The sequence below is a fragment of the Cebus imitator genome, unplaced genomic scaffold, assembly GCF_001604975.1.
Source record: "Cebus imitator isolate Cc_AM_T3 unplaced genomic scaffold, Cebus_imitator-1.0 Scaffold547, whole genome shotgun sequence".
Classification (NCBI taxonomy): domain Eukaryota; kingdom Metazoa; phylum Chordata; class Mammalia; order Primates; family Cebidae; genus Cebus; species Cebus imitator.
In genome coordinates this window covers 342,101-353,836 of record NW_016107862.1, presented here as the reverse complement: position 1 = coordinate 353,836, position 11,736 = coordinate 342,101, and the positions used below count along the sequence as shown (strand labels likewise).

General features: G+C 39.9%; 1 protein-coding gene across 6 annotated transcripts; it reads right to left on the bottom strand.

Annotated features, from left to right (window-relative positions):
• Nucleotides 1-5,157: 5,157 nt before the first annotated feature.
• On the bottom strand, nt 5,158-11,736 carry SRSF7 (serine and arginine rich splicing factor 7). 6 transcript variants are annotated; one of them, XR_005197839.1, is made up of 7 exons: nt 11,644-11,736; nt 11,354-11,460; nt 10,681-10,755; nt 10,176-10,286; nt 8,378-8,431; nt 7,820-7,855; nt 5,158-6,769 (listed from the first exon to the last, which is right to left on the bottom strand). XR_005197839.1 is itself a non-coding variant. In XM_037733803.1 (7 exons), the coding sequence occupies exons 2-7, from the start codon at nt 11,043-11,045 to the stop codon at nt 6,715-6,717; spliced, it is 366 nt and encodes a 121-aa protein (XP_037589731.1). In that variant the 5' UTR covers nt 11,046-11,460; nt 11,644-11,736; the 3' UTR covers nt 5,158-6,714. The 6 variants fall into 6 exon arrangements, 4 of the variants coding, with proteins under 4 accessions (XP_037589731.1, XP_037589729.1, XP_037589730.1 ...); XM_037733803.1 differs by having other exon boundaries at nt 11,011-11,460; XR_005197838.1 differs by lacking the exon at nt 11,354-11,460.

Sequence of the window (11,736 nt, the reverse complement as noted above, 5' to 3'; positions counted from 1 at the left end):
AAACTAACTTAACTAGAGAGAGTCAGAAGTAGATTTGAAACAGCAGAAAAGTGAACTTGAAGCTAGATAAATAGGAATTATTCAATCTGAAAAACGTAAGATTGAAGAAAACTAAACAGAACCTCAGAGACTTGGAGAAAACATCAGGCACATGAGCTATGTGTAATGGGAGTCCAAAGAGAGGGACAGAAAAAATAATGCCAAAAAACTTCCAAATTTGATGAAAACCACTGATCTATAAATCTAAGCTCAACCAACTTCAAGAACAAATACAAAGAGATTCCCATATACACATATCAAACTGTTGACACACAGAAACTGCTGAATGTCAAAAGCAAACAAATTTGAAAGCAGCAAGAGAAAAATGACTCCTCACTACAGGGGACCACCAGTACAATTAATGGCTGACTTCTCAACTGGAACAGTGGAGTCCAGAATGCAGTGGAATGACATGGTCAAAGTACTTCAAAACCAGACGTTAAATTATCACCCAGAATTATCCTTCAAAAGCAAAGGTGAAATAAAGACTAGGGAATTCATTGCTAGCAAGCCTGCCTTGTGAGAAATAATGAAGTCCTTTATGCTGAAATTACACCAGAATCCATGGGAAGAAAGAAAGATCAGAAATAGTAAATACATGATTAATAAGGAAAACGCTGTATTTTTTCATTTATTCTCTTAAAAGACGTAAGATTGGCTGTAATCCCAGCACTTTGGGAGGCCAAGGCAGGTGGATCACGAGGTCAAGAGATGGAGACCACCCTGGCCGACATGGTGAAACCCCGTTTCTACTAAAAATACAAAAATCAGGCTGGGCGCGGTGGCTCATGCCTGTAATCCCAGCACTTTGGGAGACCGAGGTGGCAGATCATGAGGTCAGGAATTTGAGACCAGTCAGACCAACATGATGAAACCCCTTCTCTACTAAAAATATAAAAATCAGTCAGGCATAGTGGCATGCACCTGTAATTCCAGCTACTTAGGAGGCTGGGGCAGGACAATCACTTGAACCCGGGAGGCAGAGGTTGCAGTGAGCCAAAATCGTGCCATTGCACTCCAGCCTAGGCAACAGAGCGAGACTCCGTCTAAAAAAGAAAACAAAAAGATGTACAACTGCAGAAAGCAATAATTATAACACTGTATCATTGAGCTTAGAATACATAAATATAGCATAAAGGAGGGAAGAGGAAAAGAAAATAGCATTGGAGTATAATTTCTGTATTTTATCAGAGTGTTAATCAGAATTAGATTGTAGATTGTGACAAGATTCAACCACTAATAACTAAAAATCTAGCTTAAAAAAATGAAGAGGAACTAAGATAACACACTTATCTTTAATAAATTTTTTGTACTAAACAAAATATTTAGTACAAAAGGTAGTAAGGGAGGAAGAAAAAAAAGACATATAGAAAACCGGCTGGGTGCAGTGGCTCATGCCTGTAATCCTAGCACTTTGGGAGGCAGAAGAGGGCTGATCACCAGGTCAGTAAATCAAGACCATCCTGGCCAACATGGTGAAACCCAGTCTGTACTAAAAAACTTCAAAAATTAGCTGGGTGTGGTGGCATGTGCCTGTAGTCCCAGCTACTCAGGAGGCTGAGGCAGGAGAATCACTTGAGCCCAGGAGGCGGAGGTTGCAGTGAGCTGAGATTGCGCCACTGCACTCCAGCCTGGAGACAGAGCAAGACTCTGTCTCAAAAAAAACCAAATGGCAAATGTAAACCCAACCATGTCAATAATCTATTAACTAACTGTGGATGGTTTAAATACTCTAAAAGTTAAAACAAAATAAATGAATAAATACTCCAAAAGGTGGTTTATCAGAATTAAAAGATAAGATCTAGCCAGGTGCAGTGGCTCACGCCTGTGGTCCCAACAACATGAGAGGCTGAGGCAAGAGGACCGTTTAAGCCGAGGAGTTCAAGGCTACAGTGAGCTACGACTGCATCACTGCACTCCAGCAGCCTGGGCAACAGAGGAAGACCCTGTCTCAAAAAAATGAAGCAGCAGCAAGATCCAACAACTATATGCTATCTACAGAGCATATATAAGTGTGTCTTAGATTCCAAGCATGTGTATCTTAGATTCCAAGACACAAATAAATTGAAAGTAAATCAATGGAAAAGATATACCATGCAAATGGTAACCATAGGAAAGCTGGAGTGGCTATATCCATGTAAGACAAAATAGATATTAGGACAATAAATATTGCTAGAGACAAAGATCCTTCATAATGATAAAACACAACAAGATAGAACAATTATAATTTTATGTTTGCATCTAATAATAGAGACTCAGATGCTCTGAAGCAATCATTGTAGTCAGAGGCCATAACTGGAGTTACCCTAATGCTTGGCATAACCCAAGAGCTCTGGTAAATACTTCAAAATTCCTGAACAGAATGTTAACTTTTTTTTAAAGATGAGTATTTCCTTGAGCACAGTGACCTCTACTGGTACTAATATAAATTAAAATGCAGTTTCTGGGGTTTTTTTTCCCACAGTTTCCTTTCCAACATGGGATCATTTGTTTAGAGACGATGAGAAACCTAGAGGACACATAGTAGAATCCCCCTTTTGCTTCACATGAGTGCTACTACTTCCTTATTATAATAGAATAAACGAATCTTCCCAATAACTAGTGAACAGAGTGCAGAGCAGTGATTTTCAATCCTGGTTGCATATTAGAAGAACCAGAGGAGAGCCAAGGCACTGTGGCTCACACCTATAAACCTAGCACTTTGGGAGGCAAAGGCAGGTGGAATGCTTGAGCCCAAGAGTCCAAGACCCGCCCAAACAATATGGCGAAACCCCATCTTTAAGAAAATACAAAAATTAGCTGGGCTTGGTGGCATGTGCCTGTAGGCCGAGCTCTACTCAGGAGGCTGGGGCAGGAAGATCACTTGAGCCCAGGGAGTTCAAGGCAGTGATCATGCCACTGCATTCCAGCCTGGTGACAGAGACGCAGTCTCAGAAAAGAGAGAAAAAAAAATCACCAGGGGAAATGTTTAGATTAATACCCAGGCTTCACCTCAGTGATTCTTTCATTCAAATGTTTTTAAGCACCCTGGGTGATTCTAGTCTGCAACTAGCAATCAAAACCACTATCCTAGAGTGAAAAAAAAGCCTTCCCTACTATGCTCTCACTCACCAATTTTATGGTAAGTGCATTGTGTTTCGCTGGAATTTGCCCCCAGCTTCACAAAACACTTCAAGGAATGACTCCTGGAGAAGTCAGTCTTCCCAGACCAAAAGTCTATCTTAAGGCCCTGGCAACCCTACAAATAATCTTGGTACCCAAGATCTCCAGAGATAATTGTTCTGAAAGTTGTGAAGTTGAAGACAAATGTCTAAACCAGGGGCTGGCAAATATTTTCTGTAAAATGAAGAAGGTAGGTTTTAGGCTTTGTGGGATACTTTGTCACAATTACTCAGCTCTACTACTGTAGCACAAAAACAGTCACAGATGATAAGTAAACAAGTCATGGCTGTTTCCATAAAACTTTATGGACACTACTACTTGAATTTCACACAATTTACATGTCATAAATTGCTACAATTTTTTTTTCCAACCACTTCAAAATGCAAGACCTGGCCAGGCATGATGGCTCATGCCTATAACCCCAGCACTTTGGGAGGCCAAAATGGGAGAAACACTTAAGCTCAGGAGTCCCAAGAGCAGCCTGGGCAACATGGTGAGATCTCTACAAAAAAACTTTAAAATGAGCCAGGCATACTGGTGCCTGTCTGTAGTCCCAGCAACTTGGGAGACTGAGGTGGGAGAATCACTCAAGCCCAACCCGCAAGAGTGAGAACCTGTCTCAAAATAGCAGGGCGCAGTGGCTCACACCTGTAACCCCAGCACTTTGGAAGGCCGAGGCAGGTGGATCACCTGAGGTCAGGAGTTTAAGACCAGCCTGCCCAACATAGTGAAACCTCATCTCTACTAAAAATACAAAAATTAGCCAGGTGTGGTGGTGGGCACCTATAATCCCAGCTACTCAGGAGGCTGAGGCAGAACTGCCTGAACATGGGAGGCAGAGGTTAGGTTGCAGTGAGCTGAGATTGCACCATTGCATTCCAGCCTGGGTGCCAAGAGCGAAATCCCATCTCAAAAAAAAAAAAAAAAAAAAAAATCCATGCTGAGGCCAGGCACGGTGGCTCATGCCTGTAATCCCAGCACTTTGGGAGGCTGAGGCAGGGAGATCACCTGAGATCCAAGGTCAGGAGTTCGAGACCAGCCTGGCCAACATGACAAAACCCCGTCTCTACTAAAAGTACAATAATCAGCCAGGCGTGTTCAACCTGAGATTGGCAAAAATCAAGTTTGATAGCCTGGCATGTACGAATTGATAGAAAAACAGGTACTCCTATACACACTGCCATGAAGGCAACCCAATACCTAGCAAAAATTAATGCACATACCTTTTGACTTAATTTCTGGGGATGATCTAGATAAGCATGGTCACCTGTGCAATGATGTACTATAGTTATTCACCGCTACTAATTTTTCTTTCTTGAGACAGGGTCTCACTCTGTCACCCAGGCTGGAGCGCAGTGGTATGATCTCGGCTCACTGCAACTTCCACCTTCCGGATTCAAGCGATTCTCCTGCCTCAGCCTCCTGAGCAGCTGGGACTACAGGCACTTGCCACCACACCCAGCTAATTTTTGTTATTTGTAGTACAGATGGGGGTCAAGACAAGAGTGTTGACCTGATGATCCACCCGCCTCGACCTCCCAAAGTGCAGGGAACACAGGTGTGAGCCACCACACCTGGCCAAAAAAATTCAAAAATTGACTGATTTTAGAAGGAATGAGTCTGGACCAGCACTTTTCAAATCAGTAACAACCAATTTGGTAGTTCCAATCACAGAAAACAAGTGAGGGATACACCAAAGCTTATTTTGAGATGTATCCAGCAACAGCACGGGTGCCAAGTTGCACGTGATGGGTATTGGCCCAGACAGCCCTTTACCCCACAACGGTAGAATTTACTTGTTTAAAAACGATTTTTGCCCCTACCCCTCCTCCATACCCTTTGTATCCTTTCATTACTCATTTCTAGGACGCTGCTAGCTGCCCAACCTAAAGCTACAGAATTAATGCCTCCTACTTTTGGCTGAGAGCTCCCACTTCCAAAAATTAAGTATCAGGATTATTTGTTCAATCTCTGCAGATTTATTGTTGAGTAAACTTATCTTTATGTAATACAGAACAATTAAAGCTAACCAAGTGCAACAGATAAATAAGCCTGCCAATTATACATATAACTTTACACCAACCATAATTCAGCCAGTTGTCAAAATTCCAAAAATCAATCCAAATAACTTCCAAAATACTAGCAATCACTCAAACTACCAAATAAACTTGATGCAGACCAGTATTCCCAAGTTGCAATGGTATCCAATGACTTTACTGAAAAGCATAAAATGGACAAGGCTAGTTATCTGTGCCACCAGCAGGTTTTTTTTTTTGTACCAAGGCTAGAGAATGCCTGGTAAAAGCTTGACCAGAAAACTCTCATAATTAACTGTTACTGCCCTACTGTTCTTAGAATATTTAAAATTTGAATAAAGAACCTACTGGCTATAACATTCCAAGGTTTACCAGATGCTACCAAAAAAAATTAGCTACATGGAGTGTTGCTAAATATAGGTGAGATTTACAAAACCACTTTAGTCTTATTAACATTTCCGATTGACATCTTTAATTACTTTGCACCAGCCTGGCAAAATAGAAGAATGTTGGTGGTTGGTAACTGCAAAACCTAGCTTGAAGATTAACAGGTCATTGCTCAGAATAAGACAATCCATTTGAATAGAGGAAGAGTATATGGACTGGAAAATTTTGCAAAGCTGGTTTACATGAAGGTGTTTTGTCCCAAATTCAGACAATTCCTCAAACATGCATTTTTTGGTTTAAAACTGGTTAACTAACGTAGAAAGCAAAGAAACAGAAGACCATCGAGAACTCCCCACATCTTGGAAAGTTCTAATTGACACGCCACCTAGTAGTAGCCTGAAAGCTGCAATTAGTATAAAGGTCAACCAGAAAACAGTCTCTCCCTATTTCTCATACAGTTAATCAGTTCTGCTTAGTTCCTGTCATGCTCATTTATAGACAAATCAGGGGTCCCACTAGCTTGACCACTGATCATTAGTAGTTTGACAATACCTACTAACGCAAACTTCAAATAGTTTAACTTAGGGATCTGTCATGATGTATTCATGCTGTATTATAGGGGACTCAAGGTCATCTTACCCAAAGCTACAAGGGTAAAATGGAATTTTCAAAGTCCCTTAAGATCCTGGCCAAGTTTTATGTATAGAACAATTAGTGATGTTCAAGACTTAACCAACATCTTTCAATTCTGAATGTAGGTCTGTATGAATATGGTTAACAATTATGACGTCTGACTGGAATTTACCAAATTGAAAAGTGTTAATATTGAACACAAATCAAAAATCTAGTTAGAAACATTTTATTTAAATGTGCCAAATAAAAACCCATATTTTCAGACCATAGGATGTTAATACATTCAACAAAAATTTATATTATCTTACTGTTTTGAATTTACATAGTAGTAGTAATCCAGATCCATTTTGATTAGATGTTTGAATTATCTTTCCTAGGTTACACTTTACAGACATCACAAATCCCTTATAATAATGTAAACAAAATAACTTTTCCCTAAAGGGTGAACTTGAGAGCTTCAGTCCATTCTTTCAGGACTTGCACTTCTGCGAGGACTTCCTGATGGGGAACGACTAAAAAGAAAAACATTAGGTTTGGATCCAATTAGTGTTGATTGAAACTCTCATGTACATACACTAACTTTCAATAAATTCAAAGATGGCCTAAGGTACTGATTTCCAATAGCAAAGACCTAAAAATGACATGAGACTTACATATTTATCTTTTAGCTTAAGATTAGGCTACCCTGGCCAGGTGTGGTGGCTCACATCTGTAATCCCAACACTTTGGGAGGCCGAGGCAGCAGGTGGATCACCTGAGGTCAAGAGATTGAGACTAGCCTAGGCAACATGGTGCAACTCAAGTCTCTAATAAAAATACAAAAAATTAGCTGGGTGTGTGGCAGGAGCCTATAATACCAGCTACTCAGGAGGCTGAGGCAGGAGAATCACTTGAACCCAGGAGGTAGAAGCTGCAGGAAGCTGAGACCGTTCCACAGCACTCCAGTCTGGGCAACAGAGCGAGACTGTCTCAAAAAATAAATAAATAAATAAGCCAGGCATGTTGTTGGGCACCCATAATCCCAGCTACTCAGGAGGCTGAGGCAGTAGAATCGCTTCAACTAGTAAACCAAGATTCTACCACTGCACTCCAGCCTGGGCGACAGATCAAAACTCCCTCAAAAAAAAAAAGAAAAAAAAGAAAAAAAAAGAAAAGGAAAAGGGAAAGCAAAGAAAGAAAATTAGGCGATCCTTGTCAAAACTGCCACGTCAACCTGCAGTTAAATATGACAACTATTTGAAGTTTTCTGGTCATTAAGTAGCACTAGTCAGATAGCTATTTACAAGACTTCTCTCCTCACTTTGTATCTATTGTACATGTGGGGAAAACGCATGTTTCTGATCAAAATTTCTACCAAGTACTCACAGGACCAATCACATCTTAATAATCACCCTAACATTTTATGAATCAAGAAAAGCAATCAGTTCAGAAACTTAGCATAGTATTTTAATCTATATAGCACCAATTCTCCAAAGAGCTCAAAGACTGCAAAGCAATAAGCAAACAAATTCTGCAGAGGCCACACTTGACAGGCAAGATTGGCAACAAAACATTTAGCTTACCTTCTTTTTGGAGATGGAGATCTGGACTTTGATCGGCTGTCAAAACATGAGAAATTCTATTAAGAAAGAATACTAACCAATCCCTTTCTTGTAGTCACAATACCATAAAACAACCCCCAAATGTGCTAAGCTTAAAATGTCACACTGCACTTCAACTGAAGAACATCCTACCAGTTGCTGCTAACAAAGGCCAATCTTCCAACAACTGTTTTTCAAAAAAAATGAGTGAATAACTATATTTTATCATGATTAATCTTTTACATTCTGCTTTTAGCACATTAATTTCAGGATGCTTCTCCATGCAGCTATCAGTTCTAACAAGGGCCTCTTTAATATAATCCCCAAAGTCACAAACTTATTTCTCACTACAGTTTTACATTCCCTTGTTCAGGGAAAGTCAACCAGTAATAAGTAGGACATACATAAATAAGGTACTGTGTTTCCACTAACACCTAAGTTTAGAGTTATCACTTAAAATTTCAACAATTAAAAACACTTTGAACTCTTTGGATATTGGTGCCATATAACTAGAAGAGCATAATCAGATTTTTATCCTACCTGCTTCTTGGTCGTGAAATAGACCTGGATCTTGATCTTGACCTCGATGGGGATCTAGGTGAAAAACACAATTATACCAATTAGTCCACAGGATATTTCCTTGAACTACAAAACACTGTATTAGGTTAGGTGTAGAGAAGCTAAACCTAAGGAAGATGCAACACTTGCCTTATTCTAACACTTTCAAAAAACAGTTATCAAATACAAGGAAACACCATCTCAATTACTTGTTTCTATCACTCAATTGGTTAGTTTCTGAGACTAATTCAGGTGATTAAAGCTAGATGAAAAGAAATCCACCACTTAGTAAGGCTTTAATCTTGGATCATCAAATGTTTGAGAGCCATCAATTTGCCAGACAAACCAAAATCAGACTGACATTTTTTTTTTTTTTTTAAAGATTTGAGGTCCTGGAATCAAATTAAATACTTTTTATCTAAAGAGATGGTCCATGGCTTTCTCAAGTAGACCACACGATTCAGAATTCCTGCATTTAAAGGTTTTGTGCTATTAAACACCAATTAACTCCCAGCAGCATTCTGTACCACTATCATTGCAAATATTAATTACACATTGCAATACTGTTTTTATAATTTTCTTCATTCTATCTCCTTTTAAGGCCTTCTACAAAGAGTAAAGCTCTGGTTCTTAGCTTTTTCAGGTCTGAAACCATATAAACAAAACCCACATTCATCTGTACGTACACACTACTGCCCCAGTCAACTTTCCAGTGTCTCAAATCAACCCCATCATTCCAAAAATGAGCAATGTTTTCTACTTGCTTCTACTCTCTTTTCCTGGTTCTAATGGGCCTTTTTGTCAGGAAAATCAATTACCATCTTTCAGAACTAGTATCATATAATCTGAAGCCAGATTTTTTTTTTTTTTTTTTTTTTTTTTTGGGTTTTTTTTTTTTTTTTTTTTTTGAGATGGAGTCTTGCTCTATCTCCAGGCTGGAGTGCAGTGGCACAGTCTCGGCTCACTGCAACCTCTGCCTCCCGGGTTCAAGCAATTCTTCTGCCTCAGCCTCCCGAGTAGCTGGGACCACAGGCACGTGCCACCACGCCCGGCATATCTTTTTGTATTTTTAGTAGAGACGGGGTTTCACCATGTTGGCCAGGATGGTCTCAATCTCTTGACCTCGTGATCTGCCTGCCTCGGCCTCCCAAAGTGCTGAGATTACAGGCATGAGCCACCGTGCCCGGCCAAAGCCAGAAATATTTACAACAACATGCTCACCCATAGTCTTCACTAGAATTGTGGCGCTTTAGATCCTTCTCTACCACCATGGCCTCTAACAAGCCTTAAAATCTCTAGTAGCCCTTTTCTTCACCTGTAAAACTAGATTAATATGGCCGGGCACGATGGCTCATGCCTGTAATCCCAGCACTTTGGGAGGCCGAGGCAGATGGATCACAAAGTGAAGAAATCAAGACGATCCTGGTCCACATGGTGAAACCCTAAACAAAAATTCGCTGGGCATGGTGGCCCATGCCTGTAATCCCAGCTACTCAGGAAGCTGAGGCAGGAGAATCACTTGAACCTGGGAGGCAGAGGTTGCAGTTATCACGCCACTGCATTCCAGCCTGGTGACAGAGTGAAACTGTCTCAAAAAAACAAAAACCTAGATTAAAATTTATGGTATAAGTTGCACATAACATAAATTTTAATCTTGGTTCTTTAACTTTTACATCTCAATATTCCCTGAAGCAATCAATATGAACTATGTCCTTAAGACACACTACTGCAGTTAAAATGTGAACAATCCAAACATAAACAAGAAAAAAGTGTTACATACTGGAAATACCTCGATCCTTTTATAGAACCAGACCTAGATCTTCTGAGGGAAGCTGATCTTGATCTACGAAGAGAGATAGATCTTGATCGTCGAGGAGATGCTGACCTTGACCTAAAAATTAAAGAACAGTTTTTTGTTTTTTTTGCCACTTAAGACTTCAATTAGGGAACAGTGCAGTGTTCATGCTTATAATCCCAGCACTTTGGGAAATCATGAGCCCAAGAGCTTGAGACCAGCCTGGGAAACAGTACAAGTCCATTTCTACAAAAATAAAATTAGCTGGGTATGGTGAAAGTGCCTACAGTCCCACCTACTCAGGAGGCTGAGGCAGGAGGACTGCTTAGGCCCAAGAGGGCAAGGCTGCAGTGAGTCGTGGTTATGCCACTGTACTCTAGCCTGGTTGACTGAACAAGACACTGTTTCCAAAAAAATGAGTTTTTTCTGTGTTGGGCTATCAGTGAATTTAAAAACAATACATTAAGACTTTAATTAAAAAAGATCTCACCTCCGTCCCCTGCTCCTGCTGCGTGAGCGAGAGTATCGCCTTCCTCTGGATCGAGAATGTGATCTAGACCGTGACCTATTTTTTAAGTTAGAGAAAAAACAAAATGTCAGACAACAACTCATTTTAAAGAGTTTGTGTGCCTCTGCTGAAATCAAATCTCAAAACTATTTAAATTTAGTGTCTCATTTGGAAATAAACTCTGGGCCTATTAGTTGTCGAGTTTTTTTTTTTTTTTTTTTTTTTTACTACCTAAAAAAAGATTTGTTAAAAGCTGAATTACAACTTAGAATTACATAATATAAAACACTATAATGTGTATTTAAAATAAACCTTGCAAGTTTGCAGGTCGACCCTCTTTGGCCCATGGTCTAGTAGATCTAGACGATCTAGAAGTATCTATAGCCGATCGCTGCATCTAGATGTTTTCTTCAATCTAACGACGATCAAACTGACAGCCAAATGAGCCAGGTGAGGCTTGATTGACGCAAGAAGATTTTTCTAGTTGGGAATGTGGTCAATCTGGTGTTCCTCTTTCTAAACCGGAGGGGGGCCCCCAATTGTAAGCCAAATTTACTGTTACGGCGATCACCGTCTCAAATTTTCTGCCCTTTAAAGAATAAGGTGAAGCTAGGTGTAGATGACTCGAGGGGATCTGGCCTCTTATGCTGATCACCTCAAGGTCTAGGAGGATCTTAATTGTCGGATTTGCAAGGCGCCTCAGCATGATATCATAAGGCTCGTGACATTCTGAATCAAGGCGACTGACTCAAACGAAGAAACCTGAAAGGTTTTGACCAGGTTGATTATTAATATAGTAACATTTTTTTAATTAAACAAAAATTGTAAAAATACACCTGTACAATTAACATTCAAGTTTATAGAAAAACACTAGTTTCTGCCTTGCTAATAAAAAAATTACTTGATTAACTAGAATACCAACCATTCCTTTATTAAAATAAATACCTGCTTCTTCTTCGCCGGCTGTAACGATGACAATCATAAGCATAATGTCCCTTTTCGCCACACTCATAGCATCTATCATTTGGATCAAAGGGA

Bases quoted from the DNA above. Each gene is read 5' to 3' on its own strand.
- SRSF7 (XM_037733801.1), bottom strand. From the start codon at position 10,802: ATGAGTTGTTGTCTGACATTTTGTTTTTTCTCTAACTTAAAAAATAGG. The intron at 10,287-10,680 runs GTGAGATCTTTT...TTTAATTTTTAG, and splicing joins AGCAGGAGCAGGGGACGGAG to GTCAAGGTCAGCATCTCCTC. The intron at 7,856-8,377 runs GTAGGATAAAAA...ATGTTTTGACAG, and splicing joins ATTTCACGACCAAGAAGCAG to CCGATCAAAGTCCAGATCTC.